General features: G+C 42.9%; 2 protein-coding genes and 1 long non-coding RNA gene across 4 annotated transcripts in view; 1 reads left to right on the plus strand and 2 right to left on the minus strand.

Annotated features, from left to right (window-relative positions):
- Fas1 (fasciclin 1) overlaps nt 1-19409 on the minus strand; it is a 111579-nt gene that overhangs the window by 29118 nt on the left and 63052 nt on the right. For both annotated transcript variants that reach the window (XM_034973725.2, XM_034973723.2), the window contains exons 2-4: nt 19007-19145; nt 17390-17568; nt 3872-4011 (exon numbers count right to left, since the gene is read on the minus strand). In XM_034973725.2, the coding sequence (XP_034829616.1) occupies nt 3872-4011; nt 17390-17568; nt 19007-19145 (458 nt within the window). The remainder of the gene's footprint in view (nt 1-3871; nt 4012-17389; nt 17569-19006; nt 19146-19409) is intronic.
- The window catches only part of LOC138403095 (uncharacterized), an 85495-nt gene that overhangs the window by 1316 nt on the left and 64770 nt on the right, over nt 1-19409 (plus strand). The window lies entirely within an intron of this gene.
- LOC138403100 (uncharacterized) lies at nt 6282-7614 on the minus strand. The gene is made up of 2 exons (XR_011237389.1): nt 7431-7614; nt 6282-7105 (listed from the first exon to the last, which is right to left on the minus strand). It is a non-coding gene; the product is annotated as an uncharacterized lncRNA (long non-coding RNA).

A 19409-nucleotide genomic window follows, 5' to 3' on the forward strand; every position in this document is an offset into this window, starting at 1 on the left:
TAAGGAAAGAATTCCCTGAGGTATTTGCGGATGGGCTAGGGACTTTTAAAACTCCAATGCAATTGCACCTAGCTGATAAAACTCCAGTATTTGTGAAGTCGCGCGCGCTTCCCCTCGCCCTCCGCGCCCCGGTCGAGCGCGAGTTGGAACGATTGCAGCGAGATGACGTCATTTATAAAGTAGATCGATCAGATTACGGAACACCTATTGTCCCTATTATAAAAAAGAATGGAGATATTCGTATTTGCGGAGACTATAAGATAACGATTAATCCGTTATTAAAAGATTTTCACTATCCTCTTCCACGAATCGAAGATATATTTGCCACCCTAGCGGGCGGCGAACAGTTTTCTAAGTTGGACTTGTCCCATGCCTATCAGCAAATTTTACTAACGGAGGACTCGCAACCTATGACGGCCATTACTACACACGTAGGCACTTTTGTTTACAAACGTGTGCCTTTCGGAATAAAATGCGTTCCCGAATATTTTGAAAAGTTAATTGAGGAAACCTTATGTGGTTTACCCTCTACTGTAATCTTTCAGGATGATATTTGTGTTACTGGCAAGGATAGGGAGACGCATTTTAAAAATTTACGTGCCGTTTTAGCTAGATTGAAAGAGGCCGGGTTGCGAGTCAATTGGTCCAAGTGCGAGTTCTTTAAAGATAGTGTAACGTACTTAGGATACAAAATCGATAGAGAGGGCTTGCACACGGATGTCAGTAAAGTTGAAGCCATTGTTTCTGCACCGTCACCGAAAAATGTAACGCAATTGAAAAGTTTCCTAGGGCTAGTTAACTTTTATAATAAATTTTGTGTAAACATGAGTTCCGTATTGAAACCTCTATACGATTTATTAAAGAAAAATGTAAGTTGGAATTGGAGTCGCGAATGTGAAGGTGCCTTTATAAAAATAAAAAAAATTCTTAGCAGTTCGCCGGTGCTAGCTCACTACGACCCGAAGTTGCCTTTGTTTTTGTCGGTCGACAGTAGTGCGTACGGGCTCGGCGCAGTGTTATCGCATCGCTATCCGAACGGCTCATCAGTAGTGCCTCGCGCACACTTAACGACGCTGAGCGTAATTATTCGCAGCTCGATAAAGAAGCTTTAGCCATCATTTTTGGAGTTACCAGGCACCATAGGTATCTTTATGGTCGGCATTTCACTTTACGTAGTGATCATAGGGCTTTGAGTTATATTTTCGGTAAAAATAAAGGTATTCCGCAAACGGCAGCAGGCCGTTTACAGAGATATGCAGTTCGCTTAGCTGCTTATAATTTTGATATCGAGTTTATTTCTTCATCAAGGAACTGTTTCGCAGACGCGCTGTCTCGTCTGCCGTTAGTTGAAAATTCTTTCAGTCGAAATATCATACAGAAGGACAATGGTAATAATAGTTATTTATTTTTTATAGAAGACAAATTACCCATAACCTGTCATGAAATCAGGAAAGAAACGGCTAAAGATACTACTCTTAATAAAATAGTAAGCTATGTTAAATTCGGTTGGCCAGAACAAGTAGATATGGATCGTTATAAACCATATCACACTAGACGAGATAGTATATTTTTAGAACAGGGATGTTTAGTTTGGGGTTACCGAGTAATCATACCCGCCAGCTTGCGTTCTGCCGTGTTGGATGAATTACATTCAGGACATATAGGTGTCGTTAAGATGAAGCAACTGGCACGAAACTATCTTTGGTGGAGCGGCCTGGACGCTGATATTGAGCGTGTTTGCCGAGAGTGCGTAGCGTGCAGCGTGCAGCGCGCGCAGCCGCCGCTCGCGCCGCTACACACATGGGAGTGGCCAACGGAACCTTGGTCGCGATTAAATGTTGATTTTTTAGGCCCTTTTCGCAATAGATACTATCTAGTTATTTTAGATGCTCATTCCAAATGGTTGGAAGTTCAATCAGTAACGAACACCTCGGCGGCGAGTGTTATAGCCTGCTTGCGTAAAATATTTGCCCGTTTTGGGCTTTGCAAGGTCATCGTAAGTGACAACGGATCTCCATTTTCATCGTCGGAATACGCATCGTATTTAAATAAAAATGGAATTAAGAGAATTTTAGTAGCCCCATATCATCCGTCTAGTAACGGTGCCGCAGAAAATGCTGTCAAATCCGTAAAGTTAGTTTTAAAGAAAGCCACAATTGAAAACGAGGATTTAGACAAAGCTTTATGTAGATTTTTATTTACATACAGAAACACAGAGCACTGCACCACTCAAAAAGAGCCTTCTGTGGCACTTTTGGGTCACAGGTTACGCGGTAGGTTAGATTTATTACGGCCGAATACTCGAGATGTCATTCGCGACAAACAGCTCTGTCAAGAAGAACGCCGTGGCGGCTCCTTGCGCGAAATGCAACCAGGTGACAGCGTTCTCGTACGAAACTATAACGATAATTTGATTAAATGGAAAGAGGGTGAGGTGATGAGTAGAACAGGACCCGTCTCTTACGTTGTTAAAACTAACGATGATAATCGTACTTGTAGAAGACACATCGATCAGTTACTTGACAAAGGCGTCAGAAAATCTAGGTACTCATTAATAGGCTTGGATAGTGAGAATCCAGCGGAAAACGCATCTAGCAATGAGGTCAGGAGGAGCACTGAGAACTCTGATATCAACTCGGATATTGCGGTGACGCCTATTAAAGAGGCAGAGAATAGTACTAAAAAGACACCTTCACCTTCCCACGGTACTACCGATAATGATCCCAAAATTAAACCTTTTCGCATGGAATTAAGACCGCGTATTAAAAAGGTTATGAAGTTGTAGTCATTATCAATTTATATTTAAGAAAGGTTATGTAATTATGTTATATTAGCATGGACGTGTACTTAGCTTTAATGTTTTTAGGTTATACCTGTTTTAGATATTGATACCAATTGCATAATTTCTGTTGTTATTATTACTCTTAATTTAACTTAATATAGTTAGTTTAAAGAGAGGAGCAGTGTAATGTAGGTAGATTGAAAAAGCATTGTCACTCGCCCCGATCACTACGCGAATAAAGAGTATGCGATAGTCCGTGTTTTACTCAATACATCACATATACCTAACCCTTCCACCTCCATTTTACTCCCTTAGGGGGGGAATTTAGTTAGATCCTTTCTTATCTGATACCAACCCCCTAAAAATAGCCTACATTTCAAACTTCAAGTAAAAATAACAATTGTTAAAACTTTTCTATAAAAACATTGCCCCCCTATTTTACCACCCTTAAGGGGGGAATTTCCCAAATTGAATTATACAGATTTTTATTATTTAAAGCTAATAACCTAAATGTCGATTTTCACGTCTCTAACTCCAAAAACATAGGACTTTCATACAACCTTCGACTTCGACGGAATTTTTTTTAAATCGTTTCTTAGCTGACACCTGTCTACGTCCTAGAAAGAACCTACCTTCCAAATTTCAAGTTTGTAGGCTTTATAGTTTCTGAGATTTCGTGATTAGTCAGTCAGTCAGTCAGTCAGTGAGTGAGTGGTATTTCTCTTTTATATATTTAGATGTACTTATATGCTTATAAATTTTACTTCTTTCACAATCCCGCGCTCTGGTCATTAAATCCTTTCACCAAAGGTTGCCTTGCCTGTAAGAGATCGCTTTAGCAATAAAGCCGCCTTTTCCCCTTTTTGTATAGTTCTTTTCTGTATCTTGTATTGTCTTTCTGTAAATACTTATGTGTGTGCAATAAAGACTTCTAAATAAATAAAACTTCTGCATTTTACTTAGCAAATAAATTGTAAAGCCAAATGGGTTAAACATTCTGCTGAAATTGGAAAATGAGATTCAAGGTCGCTTTTCAGAGGCGTGCGATTTACGTTACACGTCGGAGTCGGACTAACAGCTTTGGCTTACCTCAAGCGATGCGGTCCGACATTGAACACGTCCGAATGCTCGAGAAACTGATAGGCATTGGGGTTGTACACGGGTGACCCGCCGGAGCTCTGTCCGAGGGGCAGCAGCGGTTGTAGCACCTGGTCTATTACATGTAGAACCTACAAAGTTGAATTAATAAATCAAATCAAATCAAATGGTCTATTCAAAATAGTTAATAAATTACACTTTTTGAAATTGCATTTGTAAGATGATTTAAGTGGTGATAATTTTTAAACTATCACCACTATATACAATAATTAATTTACCTAAACTAAAGAAAACAAAAATATTTTGGTTGCAGCAATCATTATCGTGACTAACCCGGCTCACTACAGAGCACGGGTCTCCTCTCAGAGTGAGAAGGGTTTTGGCCATAGACAACCTACCACTCTGGCCATGTGTGAATTGGTAGATAGACTTCACATACCTTTGAGAATATTATGGATAACTCTCAGGCATGCAGGTTTCCTAACGATGTTTTCCTTCACCGTTAAAGCAAGTGATATTTAATTAATTAAAATGCACATAACTCCGAAAAGTTAGAGGTGCGTGCCCGTGATCGAACCCCCAACCTCCGATTAGAAGGCGGACGTCCTAACCACTAGGCTATCACAGTTTCATGATGATGATGATGAGGGTGTTTATACCAGTCAAGTTTGCACGAAGAGCCATCCAAAGTGCGACTAGCTTATAATCAAGACCGGGAGCCGCAGCAGAAACAGCTGAAAACGGCAAGCGGCGCAAGTATGCCTCTTTTACAGTTACATTTTTGTGCAGTTTGCCGTGGAGACCCTGGGGCCATGGAGTCTTAGTGCTAAAAAATTTTTTACGAGACATTTCACCGCGATTAATAGCCTCATCTGGTGACAGAAGGGCTGGCTCATTTTTTGCGCAACGGATCAGCCTGGCTGTCCAGCGCGGAAATGCAGCCAGTATTCTTGGCACCATTCCACGCGGTCATGATTTATATAGTAATTAGATAAGGCTAGCTATAAGTTTTATTGTAATATTAAAAAAAAGCTTATAATCTGATATTTAATCTTGACTGGAGTTATTAACCTACTGTTATAACTGTAGCTGATACCTCACAGGTTTCGATTGGCGATTATTTGTATGAAAACGCAAGGATATCAAACGCCCTTCCGGGTGGCTTCGGTTTTCCCCACCTTTAATATGGGTGCCTTCAAATCCAGAGTGAATAGGCATCTTCCAAGTATAAGCGCGTTTCACTTGCCAGCAGGTCTAATTATTGCAGCCAAGCGCTAGTATGTAAATTTAACAAAAAAACTATTTATTTAACAATGTTGCACATTCCACCTAGAGACGGACCAGCTGGACCGTCCACTGCTGTCCGGACTTTCCAGCAGTGGACGTCAACGGTTGATGATGATGATGACTTTGTGCATTTCATCCACCTGAATATAACTGAAAATTATATTGAATAAGCGAAGCGGGTCTCCTTAAAACATTTGCTTAAACTTGAAACTCAAGCATATTATCACGTATAATATGGTTGTTGAAAACAAGTTTCATACGCCCGGGACGCATAATAACCCCGGGGTAAATAAACTTCAGGGCAAGTACAGAACTACTTTAATAATAATCTTTGCTTTAATACATGCTAGAGTAGGAAACATGTTGGGAACCCTTGAATAGAATTACGTAACGCTGTACGTAAAATTTAGGTTAAATTTTTTACTAAAAACTCAATGACTTTTGAATCTAACCTTAGTTAAAAATATAAACTGGAGGAGTAATTTTTATTTGATAGATATTATTTCTTTGGTCGATAGAAACTAGAAACATTCCATGAAGGTATGCAGGTAGCTATTATCACGGAACAGAAAGAACAGTGGAAGTGCAATTCTCCAAAATTACTATAGGAACCGCTGTCGCCAAACTCATACAAATATACCGATAGTCATATATTGCACTACAAAGAAACAAATCATTTGATTTGTCGTTTAAGTTTAGTCAAAACTAGCCTACGTCACAGATTTGGAAATAAACCCTGACGCTCTAGAAATAAGATTTATTTTGCTTTAGCGGAAGAACGTATTTACGAGCTATAGTCACACTCACGTCACACTAGATTCAATTGTCCAATTAATTCCGCTACTTGACCATAGATGGCGGTATTCTAAGTAGTAGCAATTATAAACTTAATTACTTTAAACATATGGTTGACATTTGCGTGATCGGTCGATTTTTTTTCCTCCTCAGTTAAGGCTGCACCACGTAGCTCAATGAATTACCTATCGATATCGATAGATACTCGTTATTTTGTTCATTCGCAAAAATAAAATTAAAAAAGGTAATTATAAAATTGAATAAAAGTGCTGGTATGTATGCATGCCTTTTACAAGTATGCACAATAAATACTGCAACGTATGAATATAGATAAATTTTATTTATTGCCCTTGAAATAAAACATATTTGTTAAGAAACTGGCGTTTCGAAAGTCTTATTTTTAATTTTAATAAATGGTGTATGCGAACATTTATGTATATATTTTTCGACTATTGCCTTCATCAAATCGGTAACGTGATTAGACGCAGGAATCTCCGAATCACTTTGTCTTTTTGAAGAACCTGGAGTGACCACATTTATCATTTTGTGGCTGAAACCAAAATTAAATTTTGAGAATAAATCCGTACTAATATTATAAATGCGAAAGTGTGTCTGTCTGTCTGTCTGTCTGCTAGCTTTTCACGGCTCAACCGATCAACCGTTTTTGATGAAATTTGGTACAGAGATAGCTTGCATCCCGGGAAAGGACATAGGAAGTTGAAAAGTTCCCACAGGATTTTTAAAAACCTAAATCCACGCGGACGAAGTCGCGGGCATCATCTAGTACCTATATAAAAATGAATAGGAGAAAAATTAATTAGTGTGTTTATGAATTAAATTTGATATTTAGTCAGTCAATCTTCATACAAAAATATAACTAAGAGGTGTGTTGTTTTGTATTATAATATCAAGTATTTTCAATACTTACTGAAAGTAATAAAATAAAACAAGGTTATTTGATTAAAAGACTTAACGATTTTCATTGATGGAAGCGCAGTAGGTTTCGTATATCTTTATTTGATATTATAAAATCGACTTCTAAAAAAATGTTCAGAGCATATCATGCTTGATTTGGTTGGCATCCAATTAACTCTACCCGTTGCATCTATCCATTTCTCTTTGATGCTTGCATCTTTGGGAAACCTAAAAATATTTTAAATGAAGGTTAGAGGAACTACTGATGTCTATTTAGTGATCAATGCAACGTCTCACTCATTAATAAATTATAATTATTGCGTTACTATTTATTTATATCCTTGTATCGATATCAATCGATAAATTCAATATTCTACTTGGCCACATCACTATTTGAGTAGCGAACACGGAGCGAAGTACTTTCGGAATAGAATCAATCCAAAATAAACTTTATCTTAATTGTTTAAGGTTGATTTTGACTAACCGTTCTATTAAATATTAGTAAATTGAAATAAATTAAGATTTTATAGAAAACAATGAAAATCGTACTTACCGATGATACGAAACACCTCCATTTTTAAGATTTTTTCTCCTACTATCATTTTTACACTCCAAAACGGAACAGTAACATTGCTAGGGCAATATGAATTTGTCGCGAGACTACCAACTCCACGCGATGTTAGAACGCGACTGGGATCAGTTTTACGTAACTACGCTTAATGTTGGCACGCGTGCCACGCCTACTTAGCACTTCCACTGTTTTTTCTGTTCCGTGGCTATTATGACATAGGCATCCACTAAGATAGGATTTAAAAAAAATTAAAACCCCTAAGGGGATGAAATAGGGGTTTGAAATTTGTGTAGTCCACGCGGACGAAGTCGCGAGCATAAACTAGTAACAAATAAAAATATATATCAATTGAAATACGAGAAAGTAGGAGTATACTATCTTCCATGATTTCCAGGAAATTAAAAATCAGTCACTTGTGAACGTGAAACCTGAAGCACAATGCGCGATGAAAATGTGGCACGCGCGCCGGGAACGTGTCCAACGTGACTCCTAGAAGGTGTATTTAAGGCACTTACACTGACCTCTACTAATACAGGTACGCTGGACTTGCGATTGCCGACCTGTTTTTAAAGCAACTTGATTTTCGCAATTTTGGCACTGATATTAGCAGCAGTGAATCGTGTGAGCGTACTCGGAACCAAATGTTAGTGATGAGACATCTGTCAACATATTGTCAACACGAAGACTATTTGAAAGTGTTAATTTTATTTCTCGCGGTACGCTTAGTTAGTAGTTCGAATTGGCTCAAAAAGTAACTGTCATTTTATATGGCACACGTCTTCAAAGTACTTGTTCTTATGCCCTTTCAGTGGGAACTAAGGATAATAGTGAAACGTATGTACGTGTACGTATACGACGTTCACACTGCAATTGTGTGATATGGGCCGTGTCCACAGGTTCACGTCGTCGTAATCGTGCGCAGTAATGCGACTTATTTCATAGATTCTTTTATTACGAATCATACATATACAGTAGGGTACCTGTACATACGTAACATCCATCCATCTCGGTCTGTCTCAGACTATACCTACCTATTTCGTTGAATGTATTCGTTCAAGAACTTTTCGATCTTGTTTCCCTTTCACCTTTTTAGCACTGTACCGTAAGACACCGGGCGAGTTTCCACCCTTTTTTGACATTCCATGTTTAAGCACGAAATGCTTTGCATCATAACTACTTCCTCGTAAGAATGGCAAGGTTTATGGTATACCCATTCGAGATCTGTGTTACCTAACAATTACAATACGGGTATCTTTAAAACCAGAATGAATAGACATTTTCTATTCCATTCCCTCTCATCTTAGGCGATAGGCCACATCCCATCTTAGGCCACATCATGTCTTTCCATCGTTAAAAATAAATCATCTTTGTTTTTAGTGTAAAATCGGCAACAGACTTAATATTTTATTTCTCGGTAGGAAAGGCATTCCGAATCAGTGGTAGATGCATCCGACTATTCGAAAGTACTTGTAAAAGTTTATTCGAATAAAAAAGATTTTTATTTTTATTTATTTATTTACAAACTTAGACGTCTAAGTTTGTAATATCTTGCTTGAATCGGTCTTACGGATAATTCGATAGGTACTGTTGATTTATATTCAAAGTCATGTTTAAATTAAAGTTTTGTTGTATTAGTATTGCCTCACGTATTTTAAGATAACACTTAACAGTTGTTAATAAAGTTGTCTGGCTGTGTCACTCTACTAAGTAGACTTGTTTGTTTGTTTGTTGTAGTTTGCCGTTTCTGCTACTGGCTTGGTATGGCCTCGGGAAATTGTTTTAGTGTTGTTCAAGCAAACACAAATTAAAAATACTAAGTTACACAGCCAAACACTTAACGATGGTAAAATTACCGGCCGCTTTTATTTTCTTCATCTCTAGTTTGTACGGCCTCAAATCAAACTTGACTGGTTTCTTCGAGAAGAAGTATAACATACCTAATGAAAATAAAAATTTAAAAGTTGCAACATTGTAGTTAAGTTTCTTGTTGTTTATTATTTCAATTGGTAGCTTGGTGTATTGCCAAATTGTCACAATAGTGTTGTGGTTGTGTCCGAAAATACCGCCTACATAATATCTACCTACATATACCTACTCCAATTTATTTGTCCTAAGTATTTAATCTAATGGCATCGTTATCTAAACATGAGATAGCTTCTGACTTGTTTACTTAATAAAAATATGTATTACTAGCTTGTGCTTGCGACGTCGTCCGCGTGGACTACACAAATTTCAAACCACTCTTTCACCCCATTAGGGGTTGAATTTTCAAAATCCTTTCTTAGCGGAAGCGTACTTCATAATAGGTAGCTATCTGCATGCCAAATTTCAGCCCGATTCGTGCAGTAGTTTGAGCTGTACGTTGATAGATCAGTCAGTCAGTCACCTTTTTAACCGACTTCAAAAAAAGGAGGAGGTTCTCAATTCGTCGGAATCTTTTTTTTTTTTTTATGTATGTTCCCCGATTACTCGAAAACGCCTGGACCGATTTTAAAATATTTTTTTTTGTTTGAAAGGGTATACTTCAAAGTTGGTCCCATTTCAATTTGGTGAAGATCTGATGGACATCTTCGAAGATAGATACTGGAACTCCTCAACGGATAAGAGTAAATTGCTCGCGATCAGTGTAATAGCTTAGTAAACAGTAGATTTTTAACCAGTCATAGCATAATTCCATGGGGCCACTAAAAATTGTGAAATAAATTTTTTTTACAAAAAAAATAAAAACAGACTTCGTTACACAAACACTAAAAATTGAAAAATAATTTAATTTATTACCGAATATATTATGTATACAAGAGTTAATATAGTTCCATAATAATATTTTTTGGGGTCGGTGCCAATGAGGTGCCATTGTGGAGTCCCACGGAACAGAAAAAACAGTGGAGTCCCATAAAAATATGAAGTCTAGACGATTCGCGCAGTTAAAGGTTCGTACGCACCTGAGCGGCGCGGCGCGGCGCTTCAGTCCGACTGCAGAACGCGTCACCTCAGGCCGCTCGACGGTGCCTACCGCACTACAACTTCAGTACGCGGCACCTCGCGTCTTTTTTTTGTGTGTTGTTTCGGATTGACTATGCTGCGTAGGCCCTATTGGCCGCTACAGCGTCACCGGGGGGGTTGGCGAGCGCGAAGCTCCGCCTGGGGGTGAGCCCTAGGGCTCGAAGAAATAATTCGAGAGGTCGGGGGGCAACGTCCTCCTAAGGGCGCCTCCTGTGAGGCTCGGACCTCGGCTTAGGATGACGTTGGGATGGGTGGAGTTGTCGGTTTTGTTGGTTAGTCCGTACGCCCCCGAGGCCGTGGCGTGAGCCCACGTCCGGGTGACGTTAGAAATCGGGGACCTCGTCTTCGCCGGCGAAGACGCTGTGATGAGGTTGAATTGTGTAGCCCTACGAGATAGGGTGCATTGTCGGTCATGATTTGATCGTCGGGGTCATTAAGGACGTGCTTAGGGCGTCTTTTATCTGGGGGGTCGTTTCGGTCAGGGGTGTAAGTCGCTGCCTCAACTATTAGGGGGTTGGGGTGTCTAATGGCTTTCTCAAAATAATTTTTGGAAAGCTGTTTAAAGTAATGAGCTATTGTCGGGAGTTGGAGGTCTCTGTGGAGGTCCACATTGCGCATGTACCACGGGGAGCCAGTGGCCGTACGCATAAACTTATTCTGTAGGACTTGGAGAGGTTTGAGAGAGGAGGGCGGCAGGTGTGCAAATGCAACACAGGCATAAGACATTATTGGGCGGATGCACGTTTTGTATAGCGTGACTTTGTGTCGAAGTGACATTTTGCTCTTTGCGCAAATCATGGGGTAAAGACGGGAGAGCACATACGCTGCGTTCTTGCGGACTCTACGAATGTGCGCGGCGAAGCTCATCTTGTCATCAAAGGTTACACCCAAGTACTTGGTATTAGTTTGCCAGGGAATGGGGCGGTCGTAAAGAGTTATTTCAGTCTGTCGAAGTTTGTATTGTGATTTCCTTTTGGACTTTTGAAAGAGCACTGCTGCGCTTTTCTCCGGGTTAACCTCTATCCTCCAAAGGCGGAACCAGTGGCCTAGGCTACTGACTGCCTTTTGGAGTCGAGCTTTAACGTTCCGGTAGTTTAAGTCGGAGCTGTATAGAGCGGTGTCATCCGCGAACTGGGCTATATGAACATGAGGGGATCTGGGAATGTCGCTGGTGTACAGCGCGTACAAAAGTGGCGAGAGCAGGGAGCCCTGAGGGACTCCTGCTCGAAGAGGTCTTGGGGAGGATAGGGTTCCATCCAGACGGTAGCGGAAAGTTCGATTGGTGAGAAATTCTCGTAGTAAACGTACGAGTCTTTCGGGCACGCCTAGATGGTAAAGCTTGTAGATCAAGCCGGCGTGCCACACCTTGTCGAAGGCTTTGGCTACATCGAAGAAGAGGGCTCCCGTTGGGATGCCTCTCGTTTTGAATCGGTTGAAACCGAGAAGGATGTGCTCCGTGAGGCGGTGCACTTGATGAACACATGAGTGTCTGGTTCGAAAGCCAAATTGCTCGTCGTTGAGGAGGTTTTTCTCCTCTACGACGGACCTAAGTCGGTTAAGGATGACTTTCTCATACACCTTGCCAAGGGTGTTGAGCAAACTAATGGGGCGGTAGCTAGTAGGGAGGTTCCTAGGTTTCCCTGGCTTGGGGATGCCTATAACGGTAGCTTCTTTCCACCTGTCGGGGAAGGAGCATCCCGCCATGAGGGTGTTAAAAATGACAACCAGGAGGTTGATTAATACGTCGGGGAGTAACTTTAGAGTTTTATTATTGATAGAGTCGGGGCCTGGGGCTTTTTTGGCGTGAAATTCTTTAATAATTTGACGAACTTCGCCGCTATTCGTCGGGAGGATTGGATCGCCATCTGGGGCGGAAGAGAAGATAGATGCTAGTTTGTTTTCGACTAGTTCTATGTGGGACTTGTCTACAGAGATGGTGCTCGGGGAGCATTGGGCTTCTAAGCTATCAGCCAAGCATTCGGCCTTATCGACATCTTCAAAGGCGGGTGGTTGATTGGGACGTAAAAGCGGAGGAGTGGCCGAGACAGGGTCGGCTTTGAGAGCTCTCGCCAGGCTGTAGTAGGCTACATGCGATGGCTTGAGCTCACTCAGCTTCCTGTCCCATTGTTCGTCGCGGAGTTCGGCAAGGCGAGCCTTTACCTCCCTCTGGGCTCGCCAGAGTTCTCTCCGGTTGTCGGCGTTAGGACATGCGTCATGGGCTCTACGTTTAGCGTTTTTGATGGTGATGAGCTCTCTGGCGTCGTCCGGCAACTGTCGACGGGTGAAACCGTTCGGCATCTGTCGGGAGCAGGCGCTTAGAGCATCGCGGATATGATTAGTAAGGTGCAGTGAGGCTGCATGCGCTTCATCTAGACTACCTATAATGTCAGGAATTTGAGAGATGTGCACAGAGTCTATAGACTTAAGATGCTCTGAGAGCTTCTTGAAGTCAATGACTGTTTTGGTCGGGGGGGCCGCGGTGGGCGGGGGTCCTAGCCGCATTAGGACGGGACGGTGGTCTGAACCTAGCTCGGACAGCACCTCCAAAGGACTCACCTGAAGGGCGATGTTCTTTAGAAGAGCTATATCGAGTATGTCCGGTCTGTCTGTTGAATTGTCGGTCATTGGGTAACGAGTCGGTGTGTCAGGTGCTATAACTATGAAGTTAAGATCGGGGCGGTGCGTCAGTCTTTCGAGTTGGCGTCCTCGTGTGTTCGGGGAGCGGCAATTCCAACTTTGATGTTTGGCGTTAAGGTCTCCGGCCACGATAACGGAGTCTCCTAATGAGAGAAGTGCGCGGATGTCACTTTCTAACAGATCTTTCGAGGGAGAGAGATAGACGGATGCTAGTATGACCGACGGATGGCCAGTCATACTCACCTGACATATGGAGGCTTCCATATTGGTTAGTTGTGGAGGATCGAGAGGAGTGCAGTGAAGAGCCCTTCTGTAGTATATGGCAGTGCCACCCTTAGCAGTGGCCCTGTCGTTTCTGACTATATTAAAATTAGCAATTCGGGGATTACTTCTACTAGGTTTCAAGAAGGTCTCTTGCACTAGGAGAATGTCGGTTTGATGTGCACATACAAATTCGCGGACTTCGTCCATTTGGTCGATAAGGCCGTTCGCGTTGTAGAACGCGACTACTAAGGAGTGGGGTTTTAATCTACCTTTGGTCGTACTATCCATTATGGGTTGCTTTAAGGTTATTAATGGAGATGAGCAGACCCAAGTGTTGGGTAATAGCTAATTTGGGATCCTTCCTGAAGGTCCGGGCGAAAACTTCCATCTCCACTATATCAATAGAGGCGAGGACAGTTTCGATTAAGTGGAGATTATCCGCAGCGTTAGTCGCCGCGGATGAATGGAGAGAAGGCTCTGCTTGGGGCTGGGGCGTAGGCGCGGAAGCCTTTACCGGGGCTGATTGGGCGGGCTTGGCCGGGGCTGATTGGGCGGGCTTGGCCGGGGCTGGTTGGGCGGGCTTTGGCGCAGGAGGGTTAGCCCTGGGAAGGGGTTTTTCCCATGCGTTGGTGGCCGGAGCCGGCGCCGGGACGAATTTCTGGGCGGGTTGGGGAGCTGCAGCAGGTTTGCGGCCGGCCGGTTTGACCCTTCGCTTTTGCTCCTTGGGGGCTTTAGGGCATCCGCGATAATTCGCGGTGTGCCCTTGAGACCTGCAAAGAACACAGCTCGGGGGTTCCTCGGTAGGTTGCTTCCTGGGGCAGTCGGAGGTGCCGTGGTCCCCTAGGCACTTAACGCACCTGGGGTGGGCGAAACAATTCCTTGCGGAATGGCCGTACATCTGGCAGCGATGGCACTGGCCCATCCTGCCGCGGTTACGGGGGGGCTCTATTTTAAGACCCGTGAGGCGACACACCGATGTGATGTTATTGATTTTCTTACCCGCGGGGGTAAGTTCGAGGGTTACGAGCACCATCTCGTAGGGGGCTTTGGTTCTAGGATGGTACATCCTGTGAACCTCTAGTACTGGCAGCTCCTGGGAAAGGAGGTCTGTCTTTATGTGGTCGGTGTTCAGCTCCTTCGGAAGGCCGCGAATGACTACGCGTAAAACGCGTTCGTCGGGAAGAGCGTAGGTGTGGAACCCTACATTCTCTTGACGGAGAGTCTTGGTGAGAAGGCGATGGTCGCCTGAAGTTGGGCATTGAACTTTGATGCCCACTGCGGTCGAGCGGGCACTCGTGAAGGAGATACCCTGCTGGTCTAAAAGTGGCAGGATACGCTGCCAGCTCAGTTTCTCTCTAATGAAGAGAGGAGGGACTTTTTCCCTTGGCGGTTCCTCCATGGGGGAGTCTTCAGACTCCTCCTCGGAGGTCGCTTGGGAGGTCGTGGGTTGGTTACCGGGCCCTGAAGGGGCTGCAACGCCCACCTTTTTAGGTGGGTTTGCGTGCGACTTTGAGGCCTTCAGCTTTCGCTTCTGGGCCTTCGTCTGCACCGTCATGAATTCCTCTGTTTCAGAGGAGGCTGGGGACGTTTCGGCTCCTTGGTCGGGATCGGTTTTTGGGCTGAAGGCCCGGCTGGGGTTTTGGAGTGAGGCTCCTTAGTGTCGGTCGGTGTCACGGTCGGGGTGTCGTCCTCCATGGCCGTGGCCGAGGGAGGAGATGCCGGGGGACGGTCGTAGCGCGTAGGCGTCCGACTTGCATGTACCTTAAATTTCTTAAGGTAGTTGGGGTCTCGGGTCGCGAGGTCGGCGATGAGAGCACTCATGTCGACGTCCTTGTAGAAGGTCTGGGGGAACTCCGGGCCCTGATGGGGCCCAGGAGCGGGTTGGTCGGGGTGGTTGGGGCCCATAGTGGACCCGGTGGCGCTAAAGGTCCTCCCTGCCAAGGCAGGGAGGTGGGTACCTACGGTGTGGCCCTAATGTGAGTCCCCGCCCTTGGGTGACGGGGGTGTGAACCTATGCTGCGCTTAGACTAGTGTACTCACGGGACCTGGATCCTAGAACTACACTAATACTACACCCAACGCAGGAACAATCCGATGGCACTGATAATGGCACTTGCACTGACACTGGCGAACTCGCGCGAGAGAGTTCAAACCGGTACCGAGAAACGGAGCGCATCAGCAAACGTCCGCACGGGGCGGAAGCCGAGCACGGAATCACACCTCGCGTCACTTGCGCGTCCCTTTTATACCCGTTCGCGTACGAGCAACAACGTCGCAAGATGAGCGACAGTGAAGAGGATTTGATTATTATTTCTTTGTTGTGCAGAAGAAGAACGAATTATCGAAGAGAAAAAACCGGCCAAGTGCGAGTCAGGCTCGCGCAATGAGGGTTCCGTACTACAGTCGTATTTTTTCGAAATTTTGCACGATAATTCAAAAAATATGATGCATAAAAATAAATAAAAATCTGTTTTAGAATGTACAGGTGAAGACCTTTCATATGATACCCCACTTGGTATAGTCACTCACTTCGAAAGTTGAAAATACTAATTATTAGTTCATGACCACAATTTAATTTTTTTTGTGTGATCTAACCCTACATTCACGGTTTTCAGATTTTTCCCCAAATATCAGCTATAAGATCTACCTACCTGCCAAATTTCATGATTCTAGGTCAACGGGAAGTACCCTGTAGGTTTCTTGACAGACAGACGGACAGACAGACAGACAGACAGACAGACAGACAACAAAGTGATCCTATAAGAGTTCCGTTTTTCCTTTTGAGGTACGGAACCCTAAAATAGGGGTTCGAGATTTGTGTAGTCCACGCGGACGACGTCGCGGGCATAAGCTAGTATAATATAAACACAAGTACAACAATAGGTAGGCATATTTCCGAAACTATTAATTCTACCTAGATGAAGTAGGTAGGTATAATATGTACATAATATATTATAGTTATTTAATCAGGATTATTTTTACCATTGATGTTTTCTCATAACGCTCGGAGAGACATTTATACATTTAGACACTGGGAAGGGGGGAAGCCGACATTCTAGGGGTTGGGACCTTTGAGGATATACTTCTAAGAGCATGAGGTACACGTCATGTGCCAAAAATTAAACCTACGTTATTTATTTTGAGGTCTATCTTCCCGATTCTTGCCTGTACTTTAAATACCTAACATGATGCGCGTGTATCTTATTCGAGCGACGTACGCATACTGAAGCGCCGCGCCGCGCCGCTGGGTATGTCGCACTAGCGTCACTGCACTGCGCGTCGCTTCGCTGCGCTTCAAAATATTCTCTCCAGCCGTGACGCGCGGCAACGCGCGGTGAAGCGCTGTGCAGCGCCGCTCTAGTGCGATATGCGCCATACAAAATGATAGAAATGATATTTTGAAGCTCTGTGCCGCGACGTGCAGCTCGCTGAAGCGCCGCGCCGCGCCGCTCAGGTGCGTACAAACCTTAAAGCTAATTGGCACCGGCACCAAAAAGTATTATTATGGAACTACATTAACTCTTGTATACATAATATATTCGGTAATAAATTAAATTATTTTTCAATTTTTAGTGTTTGTGTAACGAAGTCGGTTTTTATTTTTTTCCTTTATATAATATTTAGACTAAGGGATAACGCATAACTGAGTAGGTTTCTTCGCTAGCGGATCTGCCCCCCAATTGTGTAAGAATAACCATTTCATGGCTATCGCAATCGTCAAGAAATTCTGCCATTTGATTGGTTGATTCGCTGTTTACATTTTTTCACAGCCAATCAAAGGGCCGAATTCTTGACGATTGCGATAGCCATGAAATGGTTATTCTTACACAATTGGGGGGCAGAGCGGCTGGGTGGTAATAGAGACGTGAACTCAGTGATTCGTCAACTTGTGACAACTTTCGTCTTTCACCCTCCCGCACAACTCCTCTAAGGCTCCACTACCGAAGGAGCCTACTGAGTTATGAAGAACAATGCTGATTGACTGTAGTGTAGTAAGTACATAAAGCGAAGTTAGATAGTGAAACTATAGAACCGACCTGTAGTTTTCCATTTCTGTTAGTAGCTTGGTACGACCTCGAGATGTCGACTTTGGCGTTGTTCACGTAAATGTCATCGTGCATTGTGTCGCGCCGCCTTGTTATCCACAGAGGGGGGTTGCCGTCGAGCTCCGACGATATTGAATAGTCCAAGTTTGCAAGTGTCGTCGCCAAGTTGGCTGCAAAACATGAAAAGAGTTATATATAGGTAGTTCACGGTTGACCTATTCGTTTGGGTCAGGGTATTCGTGCCAAGTTTGCCGAGGCAACTTATTGTGTTGTTATTAGGACACGGTTGCGAGAGAGTATAACATTTAGCAATAATGTGTGTGGGCTGGATTTAGGCTATAGATTTGTTCTAACAAAGTCAATATGGCGCATATAATGAGAAACAAAGAAATAAGAAAAATAAGATCAGAGAAATCTATCGAGTTTGGTAATGAAAGGTCTCATTGTGAAACTAACATTACTGGCTGTTTAATATAGCGATTTTCCATGGTTTTACTCGGTAAAAATATACATTTTCTTTATTCTATATCCCATGGGAATTTCGAAAAATCCGGTCTTGTTCTTTGTTTACATTATGAATGGAGCTTCTGTGCAAGGACCAAGGGCTTGGGCTGTGCGTTGATGAGTCAGTCTGTAAAGATTTTTTTTAATAACGTGCCTGTTAATTTTTTATTATCATCATTATCATCATGGTCAACCGATAAACGTCCACTGCTAGATAGGTCTCTTGTAGGGACTTCCACACGCCACGGTCTTGCGTCGCCTGAACCTAGCGGCTCACCCTGCGACTCGTTTGTTGTCATTCGTCCACTTAGTTGGGGGGTCTTGTAAAGCTGCGCTTCGTGGTGCGGGGTCACCACTCTAGCACCATGGGACCCCATCGATCCATCGGTTTTTCAAACTATGTGCGCTGCCGCTACAGCTTTGCAACCCGTCGAGGTACGTTGATTTTTTATTCGCGTTTTAAATAATTTAATTAGTTAAGGAAAACAAAATACGCTTTCTTTATTTGCATAAGAATAGTCACACATTCCCGAAAGTTCCATTTTAATACGAAACATTACTAAACTAAGCTATACACAGGCGAAATACCTCGCGCCGTACAAAGTGAAATAGTTGCAAAGACCGCAGCGGTAGTTTGCGTTAAACCGCGAAGGCTTTGCTGTAACGAATCGCTTTATTACGAACGAAGAACCTCTTAATTTAAGTGTTGTGATTTTAAATTGATTCAGTACGAAAGGATATACTAAATTAAATAAGGCAATCAATAATTGTTGTCGAAAAAAAGAAAAACAATGTACGACTCGAAAAATCTTTAACGATTTCAAAAAATGAGAAGCAGATTTTCAATTAGATGAGTACCTACATATTTTGAAGTCGAGCGATTATCAGTGTTACAATTTTTCCAATGCTTGTCTGACTTGAAAATACGTGTAGGTATATGTACTTACACGGTCTACACCTAATAGTAACTTAGGTGTTATGAATATTATTTATTGAAATATACGAGTAGGTACTTACCGTAGAGAAAAATATAGAATCAAGCTGATTTCCACTCCTGTAACTTGTAAAAAAGTAGAAAAACTTAACAAATGATAATTTACTCACATATGTGGAAAAGTACTAATGAATCGTCCATCTCCCCGCTATACCTCTGGAAGGCTTCGTTGGTGGGCGCGAACAACGTCATCTGTCGGTACTGAAGACTTGTATTCACGACCGCATTTCTTTCCAGCAGCGCCAGGAACTGTTAACAATAAAAAAAAACATATTGTAAGTTTTATGTTTCCGTGAAGACCCTGGGGGCTGGGGCCATGGAGTGAGAGAATTTACGAGACATTTCACCACGATTAATAGCCTCACCTGGTGACAGAAACGCTGGCTCATTTTTGCGCCTGGCTGTCCAGCGCGGAAATGCAGCCAGTATTCTTAGTTCCATTCCACGTGGGCATGATTTATATAGTAACTAGCTGATGCCCGCGACTTCATCCGCGTGGATTTACATTTTTCA

Source organism: Maniola hyperantus, chromosome 12 (genome assembly GCF_902806685.2).
Source record: "Maniola hyperantus chromosome 12, iAphHyp1.2, whole genome shotgun sequence".
Taxonomy (NCBI): Eukaryota; Metazoa; Arthropoda; class Insecta; order Lepidoptera; family Nymphalidae; genus Maniola; species Maniola hyperantus.